Source organism: Zalophus californianus, chromosome 6, assembly GCF_009762305.2.
Source record: "Zalophus californianus isolate mZalCal1 chromosome 6, mZalCal1.pri.v2, whole genome shotgun sequence".
Taxonomy (NCBI): domain Eukaryota; kingdom Metazoa; phylum Chordata; class Mammalia; order Carnivora; family Otariidae; genus Zalophus; species Zalophus californianus.
The window spans coordinates 105,949,872-105,967,811 of NC_045600.1; the positions used below are offsets into that span (position 1 = coordinate 105,949,872).

The 17,940-nt window shown below is 52.5% G+C and overlaps 1 protein-coding gene across 13 annotated transcripts in view; it reads right to left on the reverse strand.

The window, feature by feature from the left end:
• MEGF11 (multiple EGF like domains 11) overlaps positions 1-17,940 on the reverse strand; it is a 350,367-nt gene that overhangs the window by 14,586 nt on the left and 317,841 nt on the right. For 7 of the 13 annotated variants that reach the window (XM_027569507.2, XM_027569509.2, XM_027569505.2 and 4 more), the window contains 11 exons: positions 17,013-17,159; positions 16,518-16,652; positions 11,366-11,494; positions 10,176-10,304; positions 9,559-9,687; positions 8,881-9,009; positions 7,143-7,379; positions 5,421-5,539; positions 3,452-3,518; positions 2,745-2,846; positions 237-293 (listed from right to left, as the gene is read on the reverse strand). In XM_027569507.2, the coding sequence (XP_027425308.1) occupies positions 237-293; positions 2,745-2,846; positions 3,452-3,518; positions 5,421-5,539; positions 7,143-7,379; positions 8,881-9,009; positions 9,559-9,687; positions 10,176-10,304; positions 11,366-11,494; positions 16,518-16,652; positions 17,013-17,159 (1,380 nt within the window). The remainder of the gene's footprint in view (positions 1-236; positions 294-2,744; positions 2,847-3,451; positions 3,519-5,420; positions 5,540-7,142; positions 7,380-8,880; positions 9,010-9,558; positions 9,688-10,175; positions 10,305-11,365; positions 11,495-16,517; positions 16,653-17,012; positions 17,160-17,940) is intronic. The other 6 variants (XM_027569514.2, XM_027569510.2, XM_027569516.2 and 3 more) reach the window with 2 other exon arrangements.

The following is a 17,940-nucleotide window of genomic DNA, read 5'->3' on the forward strand; positions in this document are numbered from 1 at the left end:
AAGCGCTTGCTAAGCAGGTGCAACTTAAATCGAAATATAAATTCATTATTATTATGATTGCTCCTCCTGAGCAGAGCTACCCAGCAGCCCCAGGTCCTGTGGTCTTTTTACTTTTGGGGGGAGTGAGGGAAGAGAGGTGCGCAGTGTCTCTCTGGTAGAATTCCTGGTCATTTCACATCTGTACTCTTTATCTTGCTAAGCCCTTTCTAATGGGGCGTCAGGATTGGATACTCTACCTTTGAAGCCTTTGTCCATAATGTATGTGTTCTGACGTCTATCCATTCCACAAGCACCTGCATTAAAAGAGAATAAAGAGAAAAATGGGGTGCGTGACGTTTACTTAGACTGCATGTGTTTTTGCTTTATTTTTTCTTGCCTTTTCTCCCCCTTCCTTACCCATAAAATTAGTTCTTTAGTGCTAGAGGATTATTCTGGGTTTAATCTACTCTAAATCATTTTGACGATGCAGGAATCTTTCAGGGCTCAGAAGCATTAGTGGTGAGCAACAGCGCCCCCTGGCATATGCAGCACTCCTCTTTAACCTTAACTCTGAGGGGTGTGTCTTCCATGAGGTGATCACAGGCAGTTCTGATGCCACCTGCAGTCACTATAGGTGAAGTCCCAAGCTCCAAAAGTACAGGATAAGGAACGAATCAGAGCCAGTTCTTAGCTTGGGGAAGAGGTGTATGACATTCCAAATCCCAGTTCTGTTGGATCTTGGAATGGGGTTGAAGACCGTTTCTTACCTCAGGTCCGGTCCTGCCTCCTCTCCTGGATCTGAAGCTCGACTGAGGGGAGCCAGGGAGGGAGGTGGACCGGTGGCTTGATTAGTTATCTTTCCAGAATGTAGTCACTCCCATCCATAGGCTGCTCTCTTAGTTACCCATTTTGGGGAGTGGACCATTTGTACATAATTGAGACTTGTCTTTGAAAAGTATTACTAGTGTTTTTAATCTGAAGGATTTTTCTCCGTTTTGGCTGTCACAGTTTATCCAGCTCCTAAAATGCATGGTCCTTAGCCGTAGCCAGAGGCAGGACATAATACTTAAGGGACCAAGCCCAGGTTCTTTGCTGCTGGTGATATCAAAAAAGAAGCTGTCTGGCATTTTTAGGTTGAGACTGTAATGACTCTGGCTCAGAGTCCATTTTTTTCAGCTTTTAACGGAGGACACACTACCAGGCAAGGCATGCAGCAAATAATTACTAAAATACAATGTCACTCCACTTGGCTCTCCCCTGTTGGAGACAGTGAAGGCCAACGCACTGCTATTTAGATACATCCCCATACCATACCTCCTCCCCAGAGTTCCTAAGTTGAATCTGTAGAAACCTATTCTTACCTGCCTGCCTTCCCCACATTACTGAGTGATACGGCAGAACCAGTCCAAGTTTTCCTCTAGTTTGCTATTCTTCTAAAAGGCCTATAGGTAACCTGTACCCTTCAGAAACATGATTAGCAATTTGTATTCCTGGCATCAGTTCAGCTTTTTATACTAGACAGGGCTTCCCTCACCCTCCCTGAGGGAGGGAGGCTAGGCTGTTAACTTTTCCTTTCTTTAGGACAGGAAACCAAAGCCCAAAGAGGGGCAGTGACTTGTCTGACACCACATGAACTAGAAGCTAATCTCCCCAAGTATTCTCTTCCATTGGCCACCAGCCTGCCTTAGTGTAGGCCACAAGATAGCATGTGGTGGCTCTGGCTACACTGGAGAGTGTACATCTAGAAAGCAGGGAGAAATCTGGGCTGAGCCCAGAGCATGGTCCCTTGGGGAAAGATACAGCATGGTGGTAGTGGGGGGCAGGGGAGGGGGGTTGGGAAGATTGAGCGTTGTATTTGGTGGAGTTATTGAAAGACCTAGACATGGCCCAGGGGACCCGCAGCCAAGAGCGCAGCCTCCTAGGTATAGACTCAGGGTCTTTGCAGCCCGCAGCTCCTCAGTGGGTGGATAAATTCAGAACCTTCATGCTTCTTAGTGCTACTGCACCCAGGGACCTGCAGGGGTTGGCAGAGCTGCATTCCTTGAGCTCTAGAAACCAGCTAGAGCCCAAGGGTTATCCAGTATACTAAGGCCCTGCCCTAGAGAGGCCACTTGTTAGGGAGGCTACATTCTCTGTTGATTGATTATGCTTACTCCTGTGGCACCTATTTCTGTAACTCCAGATTCTCCCACATCAGGATTGACTTTGCAAGTCTCCTTTTTTCTTCTTTCCCAAGCCACTAGCTTGAGCCTAATACAGAGCAGAGTGGATGTCGATTGACATCCTACCCCAACCTCTCCAGATCCCTGCTTGACAACCCTACCCTATGACCTGGGAGAGCTTGATCTGAGCCACTGGTGGGTCTGGGGTCTCTGGGAGACACTGGGCTTGTCATCTACACCCACAGGGCCCAGAGAACCCCAAAGGTGTCCCCATCCTCAGGTCATTTCTCAGTGGTTTAGGGTTGTATTCTGTGACCTATAGGGAGTACAATTATGCTGTGTCTCCTTCACCTAATACCAGTCACGGTTTGTCCACATCCACTGACCACTATGGAAGCAGAAGGGGTGATGGGGGATGAATCCAGGCAAGCTTCCTTTAGATAGGGGATTGGGCCTGTAGACTAACCATGTTGGGAAGGAGGAGGGCCCAGCGGAGCGTTCTGGGACCATGGCGGTGAGTCAAAGGGCAGGAAGGGGTAGGTCTGGTCGGGTATGAGAGCCTTGGGAGCCCAGCAGGTAGAGGGTAGGGCTGGGGGGTCTAACCTGGTGAGTGTGGCTCAGCAGGGCGGCTGAGGTGTCTAAGTTCAATGTAGAAGTCCTCGGGCGGGTACCTGGCCTCCAGGGCACTGATCTGGAAATGGGAGTCTAGTGAGAGGAATGACAGGGAGGAGCCATTATTCCCAGGGCCCTGGTATGGCAGGGTGGGGAGTATGGAGGGGATCAGGGTAGGGCAGGCTGGAAGGAGTCAGGGCCCCGATGTGTAGTGTCCAAAGGGGCAAGGGCTAGGAGGATCTGTTAGAGCTGAAGCCATCTACCTTTCTCCCTCACCTCCTCCCACCCCCCCCCCCCGCCCCCAATAGGAACTGGTGGCCACTAGGGCAGTGGGACAGAGGAAAGAAGCCCTTGGAAAGGAGTACCTTGGCAGGGCCTGGCTCAGGCAAGGGTCCCTTTCCCAGACGGTGAATAAATCTTTTGCCCGCATCCAGGTCCTAGCTGTCTTCCTTTGTGGTCCCTGGGTCATAGCCACCCTCTCCCCTAATAGAAATGAGGGGTGTCGTGGGCTTCATTTGCTTATGAGAACTGAAACAAGGGCTTGGGTTTCCCGAAGCCGCTTCTCCCTGGGGGAACCCATGCTCACGATTCATCTACTAATCTTCTCCCTTGGAGCTAGGACAGGGACCCTTTCAATGTGGAGAAAGGAGAACAGATGGGACACGATGACAGGGGACCAGACTCAAACCACTACTGACCTAACACGTTCACAAAGCTGTAAGGGGTCCAGTTTGTTGTGTCTCTGTCAAGGGACTTGTTACTGAGCTGTTTGGAGAGGAGGAGAGTAAGTTAATCCCTCTGCTCCCGAGGTGCCCCTGCCCAGCCTTGGGCACCCACCCCTATGATGATCCTGACCCACCTACATCTTAGATCGTTGAGGGAAAGGAAGAGCTAGGTGTACTGCAGCTTGACTGCGATCGGCGGGAGCAGAATTCTAAGCTGTCTGGCTGAAGTTGTAGGGTTCCCACCCCTTGGGACCAAGTAGGCCAGGGCCGCCCAAGAGCCAAGAAGTGGCTTGAGCCTGGGTGGCTGGCTCTGATGGGAAGTAGGTCAGCTAGGTGGGACTGAGCTATAGGAGAACAGGCTCTGGCCCTTGTCTCAGATGCAACACGAGGCCATCTCCAGCACAAAGGGAGGTGTTAAGGTGGTCTGCCACATCATTGTCACCTCTGCTACCTGACCTGGCCTGTGTGTGAGTCTCCCTTTTGTGAGCAAGGGAAAGCCTTGTCCTTGGCATCGTTTGCTTCTAACCTGTTACAGCCTTGATAATGTGGCTCTTGTTAATCAAGAGCCTCATACTAGGAAAATCCAGATTCCCTTCCCTCAGCTTTCAGCTCCTCAGATAAGCCTAAAGCTGAAGCTGGGAATGAGAGTCCGAGCTGAGGAGATACACAGGAAGAGGGGCCAAAGCTATAGGGCTTAGGGCCACAGACTGCATAGGGGCCTCAAGGAACGCTGCATACAGCACTCCCATTTCATAGGAAAGCTAAGGCTGAGAACAAGTGGAAGAAAGTGGCCTTGGGGTTCTGGCTTGAGAGTGGTTGCCCCTGTGTTGTTATTAGGGGGTTCAAGCTGCATTGCCACCAGGCCTGTGGACTAGTGGACATTTCTGTGGGCCAGATAGGGAGAAAGGATTCCCAGAGCTCTAGGGCAGAGGCTTGGAATATGAAAACTGCTTCTGTCCATGTTCCTGACACAGGAAGGATGTTACAGGAGAGGAGGCCAGGAGCCCTGGGATTGCCCACCTCACGGTCCTGCTATGCATGTGCAGCTGTGTGTGTGCGTGTGCACGTGTCCATGCCTAGGTGTCAGGAGGTGTGCAGCATGAGCCTGTCAGACCTCTTGGTCCTTGAGGCTGTTTACATTTCTGAACCTCCTGTTGTCCCCAGTACGGGTCCTGACATACCATGGGGTGGGCTTCCTACACCGTGTGCTGAAACATCCTTGCCCAAGGGCCTGTGATTATAAGAGGAGGTCTTGCCATCAGCCAGGGTGGCATAAGCTGGGAGCTGTGAAGGGAGAACCCTGTCCAGGGTGGTGCACGCCTGTCCTTGAAGGCCTGAAGGGTTCGTTGCCAATGAGAACACTGCCTGTAGCTGATGTTTGGGTTTCCTGTCCCTTGTGGTGGTTCTGATTGCAAAATATGGTTTTGCGGGTATGTCGTGATAATGTGTATGCCAGATATAAGGGCATCTGGTGGTACCTGAGTACCAGCGGTTATTCTCTAAGGTGCTGGTTGCATGCATGGTGTTGGAAATGCACTGTAGTGATTAGTCGTAGGTGGTGTAGTGTTTTGATTACACGTTATATGACAAAAATGGCCACATGGTTATATGTGATGAGAAGGCTCCATGTGATGATCACATGATTTGGTACCAATTCCTTACACACAGGTGTGGGGGTATATATCCTATTGAATGATGCTGTAGGTTGGTTACATGTGATGTCTGCTGCTTACATGGTACTTGTTGGTTCCATGTAACCTGCTGGTTTCCTGTTAAATGCTTCAGAGTGTTTACATGTCCCATGGATCACAGGGTTGTGTTTAATGTACTGGCAGTTGGTTCTATATGGACCCTCCGGGTGGGATACGGTTCCTTCCTGAGCAGAGGTGAGGGCTCACTGGGAGGACGGTGGGTAGGGGCTGGGGAGTTGGGGGCCCGGTACCTTGGTGGGGCCGTTCCTGTCCAGAGTGCTGGCCTGGCTGGTGGCAGGCCCCCCGCACGCCAGTGCGTGGTAGCTGGAATTGGAAAAGCACTGTGCATGGCTGCTACTTTGAGACAAATCTGGGAAGAGAACAAGGTGCCATACCATCATACCCCTGTCCCTGGCATGAGACACCCCAATATTAACACTTGGGCTGGGCAGCCTTGTGAATGTTCTGCAAAGAGAGACACCTAAGTCCCCCATCCCCCAAGCTTTCTGGTATCCACTACCCCCACAGAAATCTGTAGATCCTAATTTGCCTCTTCCTTCATGGTGTCCCCCCCCTCCCCGCAGGATCCAAGTTAGGCTTGCCAGTGTGGAGGGTGGCATCCAGCAGCTAGAGCATGGATGAGGAGTGTTGGCTTTGACATCCTCATATGTCCCTGAGCCGCTCCGTAGGGCTGTGCTGCCCTCCCCTGCCTCCCTCCAGAGATCTATCCCAGGAGTGAGGCCATAAAGAGAATCCCTCTCCTCTGAGCCCTAGCCTTGCCCTCTTGTGGATTTTAGGACCCCTCCACAGTGTAGGGGAATTCCAGTGGAATGGTATGGGAAAACCAGCCAGACTTATTCATTATAGTCATAGAAGAAAATCCCCAAATCAGCTCTGTGGGCTTGGGATTTCATCAGGGGTATTTGCTTTGGCTGAAACCCAGGGAGGCAAGCAGGCCAGGAGCTCTCTGAAGGCAAGGTTTGCACCTGGACCACCCCTGTCTACCCTGTATCACCTAGCATGGAGTGGGCACATGGTGGGCAGTACTTAGCATGAATGGGCTGATGTGATCTTGGTTTTCTGAGTCCAAGATGCTGGAGGCTGCATGGAGTCAGCTGGACAAAGTGATCATCCTTGTGCCTACCCAGACAGGCCCAGCGTCCTGTGGCCCAGGGCTATGTGCAATTTCAGAGCATTTTGACCTCTTCTGTTTAACTAAATATGAAGCCCAAAGCCTCATTTCTAAGGTAGCAGTCCAGAGTTCAGGACAGAGGAAGGATCTGGCCTAACAGCCCCACCTCCACCCCTTTCAGACTCTAGATAGAATGCCCATTAGAGATAATTACCACATTTTGGATATACTGGGTCATTGCCCAAACTTTCAACTCTCCTCCCACCCACCCCAGGTCAGGCACCATCCCCTTCCACTGTATTAATAGGGCCCTCTTAACTCTGGAAACCGGGGGGAAGAGTTGCTCTGAGGCCTTCCCCAAGGAAGCAAAGATGGAACAGGGCTTGGAAATAGCCCCAGGGCCAGTTTCTTGAGGTGGCTCAGGCATTGGGCTGAGAAGAGGTTCCCCTGGAGAGTTTAGGAAAGTCACTGTTTAGTGTAGGTGTTCCTGTGGCCAAAGCGTGGTGAGAAAGACAGGAAGGAAGCTCTGGGGAAATGGAAGGAGACTCCTAATCATAGCTGCTCAGAGCTAGGCATCTGGGAAATGACACACTCATAAAACCCCCTCTACCTTTCCCAAGTAGGCTTCTGCTCCCAACCTCCAACTCTCCCAGGAGAGTCTGAGCATCCAGCCCCAGCAGGCAATCCTGCAAGCCTGACCACCAACATGCAGCAGTAAACACAGGTGTCCCCAGGGATATCATGTGTCTCTTCCTGGGGGGTGGGGTGGGGAAGTGGGGGGTGGGGGGTGTGTGTGTGTGTGTAGAGGTAGGAGAGGGGATGCTGGGGGCATAGCCCTTACCTGAGAGCGAGTAGTCCGTGCTGGTCATCCTCATGGCAGGTGTATAGGAGACACGGGGAGCCAGGTCACGGCCTTTCTCTTTCTGTCTCCGCCGGCGCCAAGCAAACAGGCCCAGCAGCACCACAATGAGGAACAACAGGAGGACGATGCCTGTGACAGCACCCACCGAGTGCCGCTCTGCACCCAGCGCTGGGCTGATCTTGGTGTAGGGATTCAGCTCCTCCATCATGAGGGCAGCTGCGGATAGAGGGAGGACCTGAGTCTGGGGCAGGCCTGCTTGCTCTTCAGACCCTGGCCCAGGGCCTAGACTCCTCTCATTTTAGGAGACCTGGTTCCGGTCTTTGGCCCTATTCTTCAATCCCTGTGTGATCCTATCCCTTACTGTGCCTGTTTTTCTTCAACTGCCTACAGGGGATGGAGCTCCAGGGTTATGACAAAGAACAAATGTGACTGTGGATGGCAAATAAAATAACAACGAATGTTTACTGAGTACTTTGTTCTAAAGTGAGTTACAGATATTCACTCATTTGATCTTCCCAGCAGCCATATAATATGGGGACTATTTAATTATTTCCCTTTCACAGATGAAGGAAGTCATCACAAGGCTAGATAACTTGACCAAGATCATATAACAGGTAATTGGTGAAGTCAGGTTCCTTAGGAGTTGGGAAAAATTGGACTCAGCCCATCTCCTTGCTTACCAGCTGTATGACTCCCAAGTTCTCATATTGTTTGTTTGTAACATAGGGACAGTAATTCCACCCTCTGCAGGGAACTGTGAGCATCATAATGACAGACTGGCAGTGAAAGTGTGCCAGGAATACTGTCCACAAAACCCCTCCTGATGACGTACGTGTGGGCTAACTGCATGCTGATGCTAAGCCCATGGTGGAGGTCATCCTGCTGCCTGGCACCATCTAGACCTCTCCTTGGCTGTCATCAGCAACTGGCCGAACGGAGCTAGCCAACATCCTCGGGGAAATAATGTGCTGCATTATCATTCTTTATGCTCTATCATCAGAATGCAATGGAAATGTCTTTTGGCCCCCTTTCTGTTATGTGGGTAAATTGAAAGCCCATTCTCATTCCCCATCTTCTAGACCAAACAACAATAATCCCTTATTTGTTTGCAGCACTTCACAAAGGGTTTTTATGTATACAAAATCATTTATTGAGTGCTTGCTTATGCGCCAGGACTGTGCCAAGTCCTCTACTCATATTGTCTCAACTTGGTCCTCACAACTGTACTCTGGGGTGTCCTCCGACTGTAGAGCTGGAGCCAGGGTTGAGCCCCTTTGGGCTCCTTGGCCCTCAAAAGAACCTTGTCTTGTGCTGGAAGACAAGGATTAATCTCTTCCCACTTTGCATGTGGAATAATAAGCTCAGTACAACGAAATGACCTGCCCAGGACATCTAGTAGAACCAGAACTGGGCCTATCTTCGACTGTCCATTGGCCTTCCCACATGAACTAGCTTGCGGTTACCCTTGTTTGGCTCACAGGAAACCTGCCAAGGATGAGCATGGGGAAGCCATGACTGAGAGGCTCCTGCTCCGACTGCCTCTAGTACACAGTACCTGGAGCCTCTGCCTGCCCCTCTGCAACACACCCCTTTGCTCTCCTTCCAGAAGTGAATAAAAGGGAAGTCACAAACTGTCCTTACAAAATCCAGTTCCCATTGGAGTCTCCCTAGGCCCTTTCCAGAGCCCCTGCCTAGGAACTCCCCACCCGTGTATTACCTTGGTCACACCGGATTCCTTTGAATCCAGAGCTGCAATAACAGGTGCCAGTGACGTGGTCACAGGTGGCATTGTTCATGCACTCGCACAGCTGCTGACACCCATAGCCAAAGGTTCCTGGGGCACATCCTGTGTAGCATGAAGAAGACATGAAACATGCAACAGACAGTGAGACACACTTGTGGCCAGCTATGATTAGCCAGTTCTGACTCCGAGTAAAACCTATTTCCCTGTGGCTCCCATTGTGGTTTGGTTTGATGCTTGGGGGTGGATGGAGCACCTCAGCCCTGAGTGGGGGGGCGGGCACACACTTCTACTTCTCACTTGACACATGTATGCAGCATCTTCCACGTGCCAGGCCCTGAGCTGGGTGCCACTGTGGCTTCAAAGAAGAATTAAAGATCTGACTGCCTTTATTCCCTCAGTACTCCCTCAGGCGTCTGTTCTGCTCTCAGCACCTCCCCATTCCTCCCCCGACCCCCAACTGGAGGAAGAAACTCAACGAACATTGATGTAGGCATGACCCCTCTTCAGCCTTTTTTCTTGGAAGCTGCTCCAAAAATCCAGGGAACAGGAGGTGCAGAGCCCTGAATGAGTGGACTGTGAAGGCGGAGGCTTCCCCGGCAGGAGGCTGATGCCTGGCACTAACACCCAGGGTCAGGGGTTGGGACAGCTTACTCTGCTCACAGTGTCGCCCGGTGAAGCCCGTGCGGCAGGTGCACTTGCCGCTGATGTGGTCACAGCTGGCGCCGTTCTGACACTGGCACACACGCCCACAGTCCTTCCCGTAAAACGCTGCAGGGCAGCCTGGAGAAACGGTGGGGACAACTTCAGCGGTACAGTTGGGACCAAACCTGTCATCTGCTGCCTCTTTCTCTGCGCACACGGTGAGGAGCAGTGAGACCCAGCACCTCACCTCAGCTGTCTCTGCACTCTGGACTCTCAGGCCGACAGGGTAGGGGTGGCTGTGAGGAATCCTTCTTAGCATGAGAGGCCAGGCTGGGGTCTCCCTGCCGTGTAGCCACAGGCTGTTCCTCCCTCTCTGGGCCCCACTCTCAGGTCTCGGTGATTGCTGGAGCACCTTACAGCCCTGACTTTCCAGGACACGGGGCTGTTCAACCCCCTGAATCCACCTAAGTTTCCCACTCCTTGGGTGGGGTGGGGGCAACTCCGGACCCTCGGGCCCCGCCTCCTCTCTCCCTCCACCGGCCTGGACGATGCCCAAGGCAGCCAGCAGGCCGCAGCATGAGATTCTGAATGGCTGCGAGGCTGGGAGGCCAGGAGGCAGGACTTACGCTGCGTGCAGAAGAGTCCAGTCCAGCCAGGGGTGCAGTGGCAAGCTCCATCCTCAGCGCTGCAGCTCCCCCCATTGTGGCAGCTACATGTGTGGAAGCAGGCGGGGCCCCAGAACCCTGGTGGGCAAGCTGGGGGTGGGTGGGACGCACAGGGTGAGGGCAAGGCAGAATGAAGCAGACAGAAAGGGGGAGAGAGGAAGGGGGATGGCACATCAGCCAAGATGCCATGATACACCCAGCTGGTATTTTCTGGCGTTCCTGACACACTTCCCAGAATTCCTCCACTCACCTCTTGGCCTGCTTACCCAGGATTCCCATGAAGCCCAAATTCTCTGCCCACTCTCCCAGCTCTGAGGGCTCCTGAACTTCCCTTCTCGGGGGACTGGCTGTGATTTGGAGCATGTGGGTGGGTGTGGTAAACGAAACATTGCAGTTTACAGTGTGAACACTGTGTGTTAACTTCCCCATGATGGGGACTTTCCCAGGATAGGGACTCCCCTCTTTCGTCTGCTGAGCTCCCTGAGGATGACACTTGGGTCTCCTCCACCAGAATGGAAATTCCCTCAGGCCAGGCCATCTAACTGGGACCTCCCTAGGGGTACTGTCCCTGTCTCACCCGTCAGACAGGGTGCTCCACAGGGCAGAGGTTAAGCCTCCATCCTTAGATTGTGTGGTCCCTGGGTACACCTTACAAGGCTGGGCACACCTTACAAGAACAGCCTCTACAATGCCTTGTCCAGGCTTATGTGCCCAGGACATCATTCACATGGGTCACTCAGGGGACGCCCTCACCCTTCTGAGGTGACTGCCCTGCTCTCACCTCACTTCCCATTTCCAAACCCCAGCATGCTAGTCCCTGCCCCTTCTTCCTCCCCAACCAAACTTAGGGGCTACTCCTTGCTCAGGGGCTCACGGAGTATCAATTCTTGGTAGGGTAACAATGGTACTCCCAACAATGTCAGTACCTTTCGTACTAACAGTTAATAGTGCCAATGATCAACCCTGATAACTCATTCCGTCAGCTATTGGGACTCTTAACTGGGACTCAGGTGGATAGTCTTGTCTGCGGAAGGAGAATTCAGTCCTGGGAGGTGGAGGCACCAGGGGCAAAAAAGAGGTTCTGGGCAAGGAGGAGGGTGTGCTTTGGGGCCTGGCTCCTGGTGGAGGGCATTCCTTGGGCAGCTGCTTACCCTGTGAGCAGTCCTTGCCAATCCATCCAGGGAAGCACTGGCAGGAGCCATCGATGGGGCTGCAGGTCCCATTGTTGGCACAGGAGCAGAGCTGGGCACAGTCCTGCCCAAAGTGCCCTCCAGCACACACTGTGGGCACAGGACAGCCTGGCACCTGCCCTCCCACCTGTTCTCCTCAGACCCCCACCCACAGCTGCTGCGCCCCTGCAAGTTCCCAGGCCACAGCTCTGACGGCCCCGGGGCTCCCAGATCTGGGTGGGAACTGCCCACCTCCACAGCCCCATCACCCTTCTCCAATTGAGTTCCCTTCTTGTGCCCACAGCTGCATTCCTCTGGACGCTCAATTAATGATCCCTTTGAAGGCACAGACAGGCCCAGAGGGGCAGAGTCGCTCGACTTGGGCCCCACGGATGGAAGCGGCTGAGGCCGGGAATCCCACCTCCGCCCTCCATCCAGTGCTCCCCACACTGCTCCGCAGCCTCCTGCTGTCCGCTACCATGTTCTTGCCAGCATCACTGATCCCATAGGCACGAGGGTGGACAATGTAGCTGGAAGGAGAGGGACGAGTGCAGGGGGCCGGGTCGGCCTGCAGCTAGACTGTTGAATGACTGTCTCTGCCCACCCGTTGCCTCTGTCTCTCCAAATCCCACCTGTTCCTCAAGCCTTAAGCTCAGCCTCCGGACAGCCCTCCTGGGCTCGCAAGGTGCTGTCTTCCACTGAGCCCCTGTGGTATTTCACTTTGAGTCACTTGGAGGGTTGCGGTTCTCCCCCCCTCCCCCCCCGGAGGAGACACTCCTTGGTCCCTAAAGGAAGGGCTGGTTTCCTCAACCAGGCTGCGAGTTGCTGTAGAACAAGGTCTGAGTGTTAGTTGAGCACCTGCCTCTCATTTCCCCTGCAGTTCATCCTCCACCTGCTTCCTACAACTTAAGCTCTCTAAATCTTAGCTCTCTTCATGGCACTTCTGTGCCCTGCTCAAACATCCTCAGTGGCTCCCACTGCCCCATAATAAAATCTGGATCCTAAAGAGCAACACTTAAGCTACTTCACCTGGTGACTACCCCTCTCTCCCAAGACACATAAGCCACTGGTCCACACACCACTTTCTAATAACACCCCATGTTATTAGAACTTAGCTCCAGCTGTTCCCTTCCAGGGCTTCCCTGACCCTCCTGTCCAGCTGTGGAAATCTTACCTTGCCTATAAGACTCATTTTATTTTTATTTTATTATTATTTTTAAGTAGGCTCCATGCCCAGCATCAAGCCCAAGGCAGGGCTTGAACTCAGACTCTTGAGATCAAGACTTGAGCCGAGATCAAGAATCAGATGTTTAACCGACTGAGCCACCCAGGCGCCCGTAAGACTCATTTTAAAATGCTACCTTCCCCACGATCCCCCTGTAGTAGGCGGCTAGTCCTTCAACCATCCAGTCTTCCTTAGAAGTAGAATCTGGAGTTTTAGCTGGGCTTATGGCCACCTGCAATAAAGACTTCATTTCTGAGGCTCCTGCTTAGCTGGATATGGCCATGTGACTACACTCTGATAAGTGGAAATGTGTGTCTTTGTCCATTCCTCGTCCTTGTTGAAGGATAATGTGGATTATGGATAAGAACTGTGGATGAGGAGGCTGGAGTTTAAGCAACTACCTTCCATCAGAGGTGGAGGCCGTGTGCTGAGGATGCCTGAACAGGACAGAAGGAGGCTGGCTCCTGACCTCTTTGTAAGCTACCCTGCCATTCTCCAGTGGTCTACTTCTGGATCGTTTCTTTCTTTCTTTTTAAGGGAAATAATGTTTGTCAGTTTCAAGCCAGTTATTTGGGGTTTTTATGTCACTTAAAACTGAACTTAATCCTGACTCGCCCATCATCTCTGTTCTGGGCAGCTATTTCCCAGCTGTTTGAACTTCCAGACTCTCTCTTAGTTTCTTCCCTGGTCTTCTGTTACTGTGACTTGTGAGCCAATTTCAGGCCAGGCCTGAGTTCTGCCCATGTCTTTGTTCTCCACTATGCCTGGAAAAAGCAGGCATGATGGCTGAACGTATGGGAGTAAACTGGCTCCCCTTCAACTCCCAAGTTCTGCTGGGGAAGGCTGAGCTCTGAATGTCCCCCTCTAGACTACAGGCTGTGTGAGGGCAAGGCACTTGGCTCTCTTGTTTCTTGTTGTGTCCGAGTGCCCAGGACAGTGCCTGACACACAGCAAATACTCAGGAAGTATTCCAAAATGGAATACCAAAATAGGCCCCAGGAGCGGTGACCTTCCAGTGGGTTCTGCTGGGATCACTGACTCCTGTCCCTTTGAGCTCTTCTCAGTTCAACCTTCTCCCTTCAAAGCCTGGTTGTAGCCAGCCCTCCATCCTCAAAGAAGGCTTCATCGCATTCCTGTTATGGGGGAGGAATTCCTTGAACCCCCCGAGGCCCTCAGTTGGGTGAGCCACATGGAGGATCATGGGAAGGTACTGATTCTTGAAGCAAAGCAACGTACCCAGAACCCAGTTCTCTTAAACCTTGGGCTCACACCCACCCGCTCCTTTATGCCACACTGCCTCCCCTTGCCAGCCCTTCCCCAACAAGATGGTCAGATTGTGGGCAGTTGGAGCCTAGGATCTGTGTCCACCCTATGCCTTTCCTGGGCATGATCAGTGGTTGGGACAGATCATGAAGGCAGCATGGCACACCAGGGTCTCCAGTCTAAAGCCTTGCGTTTGGGTCTTAATTTTATTCATGTATTCCACAAAAATTTCTATGGCACTTATATGCACTGGACACTGTTTCAAGTGCTTCACAAATAGTTCAGTCAACCTCGTAATACTGTCAATGTTAGATATTTTCATTATTACTCCCTATTATTAACTCTGCTTCACAGATAAGGAAACGGAGGGACCGAGAGGTTAAGTAATTTGCCCAAGGTCACACAGCTCGGAAGGTCTGCCACTTACTGGCTAGGCGCTTTGAGCAGACTGCATGACCCCTCTACGTCCTGTTTCCTCATCTTTGAAATGGGGCCTGTACCCGTCACACACTGGCCTCAGGCTGTGGTTAACAGCTATGGCGTGGGGGTTGGCTGATAGTGGGGCCCTGTGCTTCCCCTGGCAAAAACCTTAGCTCCTACCAGGGCAGCTGACACACACCTCGCCACCTGCAGCTCAGGTCCCAGCTTCAGCTTCCAGAACAGCAGGTTGCCCAGCCTCCTCTTCCCCACCTCTGGGAGGTGCTTGATTTGGGGAGCCCATTCTCCAGTCCTGGCCCTGTATGGGGAGTGGGGTGAGCTGCTCCACCTACCCATACCCCCCAAACCAGCTCTGAGCTTCTCTAACAAGACAGTCTTATCTTTGAAGTCTTTCTCACCCACACAAGGCTGACAAATTCACCTACAGAGCTGCTAATGCGATCAGTCTAATACATTAATTGGTCGACTTCTTAGCTGAATCAAGAGTGAGGCAAAAAGGGGTGGTGGAGAAGGGGGCTGGTGAAAAGAAAACATCCGGTTATATTTAATCTATGTTTAATGATTCTGCATAAGCAGTGTCTGTAATTTGTAACTCGCTGGAAAGCCGGTCATTAGAAAGTGTCAGTTCAATTTTTTTACAAGGTTTGAGACTTAACCAGGGCAGCTGCCATTAATAGCAAACTCTATTAGATCTATATGTGGAAAATACTCATTAGACCAGCGGGCGATAAATCAGACATCGCAGGATCCAAGACTTACTCCTCGGGCTGCTTAGATCCTAATTTAGACCCAGCCTATCTATATTGACGGCTGGGTCTCCAATGTTTAATAAGTAAACCTCGACGTGTCAGGTTATGATTAAACTGTCCTGGGAGGACTGCAAGCAAATGAAACTGTCACATATGCTTCCCTGGGGCCCAAACTTCTCATGACCTCAAAGCATCATGGAGTGAACTTTCCACTCATACATATTAACGGCCCATACACTTACAAAGCCAGCCCAGCTCAGTGGTGATTATTCATCAAAAGAATCTGTTCCCCTGGGAGGTAGCGAGCTCTCAGTGGAAGCATTTAAACACAGGCCAGATGAGATTCTTGCACAGATGACCTTGAAGTTGCTTTTAGCTCTTAACGTTTACCTTAGTCTAAGATCTCTTTGCTCCTTATAGGATAGAGTGCAAATTCTGTAACCCTGTGTTCTAAGCTGTCCCGAGGGCCCCAGACTCCCTTCCCAGTTCCCTCTGCCATCCCCACCCAGCCCCCCGGCATCCTTCAGCCACTCTCTACTGCTGGACAGTCAGATGTCCACACCCAAGCTGTCTGCTCTACCCACAGTGCCTTCCTGCCTTCTCTGCCTCTTAGGCTGAGGCCTCACAGAAGGCCTGCAATAGCACGGAGCCGCTCCCCCAAATCTACACCACCTTGGCCTAACTGAGCCAGGGATGGCAATAGGCAGCAGTATTTGCTGGAGCCAGCTTCTCCCCTCACACTGGTTGTTAAATATTCAGGAATTTTGTGACCCGTGTCAAACCCCTGGTACCACGGAATCAGCCGTGGTGGAGACATTCAGATCATGGAACTTGCTTGCAAATGTTACAAAGCAAGGCTTTTCCCCCACAGAGAGCCAGTTTAGCAGCACACCAATGCAAATGAGCTTTGTCTCCCTTTCCGAGTCCTGTTGAGTGGTGGAGGTTGGCTGGAGTTGGCGTTGCGAAGGATTCTGCTGCCGAGACAGGAAAGTGTGCCGTGAGGGATCAGCGATGTTGGCCTGAGTGTGGGGGGAGAAGGGCTGGGAAGCTGCCATCTCCAGCTCCTGCCAGAACTGTCCCCTCTGAGTTCCCACGTCATCCTCTGCCTTTACCACTTGGCACTTGGCATAAGCCATTTGGGGACACTTCTTATGCAGAACTCATCTACGCTAATTTCATTTTTCATCAGCTTTGGAGTCGGAATTTCTCGGCTCTGCCACTTCCTAGCTGTGAGACCATGGAGAAGCCATTTAACCTCTCTGAGCCTGTTCCTTTAACTGCATAATAGCTTCGTCTCACGCCTGGTGGTGACCAATTCTCAGAAGGGTAGGCCCGAGCCCTGGTGAGGCAGGGAGCTGCCTCCACGGAGTATGATGAGAATCCCCCAGCCCCTCCTTCCAGCCGCTTCCTTCCCAGGATGCCTCACCTCCCCGGCCCACACTTGCCCTGGAGACACTACCTTGGTTGCAGAGGGCTCCGGAGAATCCTGGGAGGCACTCACAGATGCCGCTGATGTGGTGGCAGGGCCCACTGCTGTGCACGCAGAGGGGACACGGCTGGGCACAGCCATGGCCATAGAGCCCAGGGGGGCAGACTGGGGATGAAGTGGAGATGGTGGTCAGCAGCCTCAGGGGCCCCAGTCAGCTTGGCTACCTGTCCTGTCCCACACGGAGATGAAGGGCGGCTCCTCAAGAGTATGGGGAAAGCTGTCCCCACCCTGCACCTTTGAGGGCCTGTCCCTTCCTGCAGAGAGAAGCTGTGGTCTGGTCCAGTTTCCACTGAGGAGCCAGGCTGGGCCCTGAACTTAAGAGACAGAAGAGCCAGCGCAGGGAGAGAGGGGACCAGAAGGGAGGGGTTTGATGGGGGCTGACCCTGAGAGCCCAGCCCTGACTTGTTCCAACAGGGAAGGGGTGGGGAAAGTGAGCCATCTGTGGGGTGGGGGGCTCAGCCTTACTTCTCTGGCATAAGGTTCCTCGGAAGCCAGGGGCACACTCGCAGCTCCCATCCTCTGGGGAGCAGGACCCGCCGTTCTCGCAGCTGCAGGAGACGGAGCAGTTGGGACCCCAGCGACCAGGCGGACACATGCTGTCACATCGGATGCCTGTGGGCCGGGGGTAAATTTGGGTCAGTAAATTTCCCTTCCATGAGGGAAGGACGATGGGAAGGGGCCCTCTGCAGAATGAAGGGGTGGAGGTGAGCACAGTGCATCTGGGAATGTAGAGGAGAACTCCAGTCCAGGCTTGGCTGGTCAGGGAGGGCTTCCAGGAAGAGGTGATGCCCAAAGTGAGTCAGTCCTAAGGGCCACGGAGGAATTTACCAGGTAAAGGAAACTCTGTCCAAAAATTAGGAGGCAGGAGAGAGAATCACGCCTTAAAAGAAAACAGCATAGTGTGGCTGAGCCACAAAGTACAAAATGAGGTATGGCAAGAGATGAGATTGTGGGACCAAGAAGGAACCAGGTCATGAAGGGTCACCTTCCTTTTTGACATCTTCGCTGGAATCCAAGGTTAGGCTTGACAGAAACCAACTGTGGGGCAAGGGAGTGCTGTCATGGGGCCGGCTGCAGCAGCTGGGGGTGAGCTTCGTGCCCACCCATGTCAGCCTAGGAGCTCCGGGGCCTTTGGGTTCCAGCCAACCTAGGGTGCAGGCCCAGACAGTGGGTGGGGTCTCTTCAGATTCTTTTGACCACGGCCCTCAGCGCAATGTGGATTTTATTTTATTTTTTTAAAAGATTTTGTTTATTTATTTGACAGAGAGAGACACAGTGAAGGAGGGAACACAAGCAGGGGGAGTGGGAGAGGGAGAAGCAGGCTTCCCGCCGAGCAGGGAGCCCGATGTGGGGCTCGATCCCAGGACCCCGGGATCATGACCTGAGCCGAAGG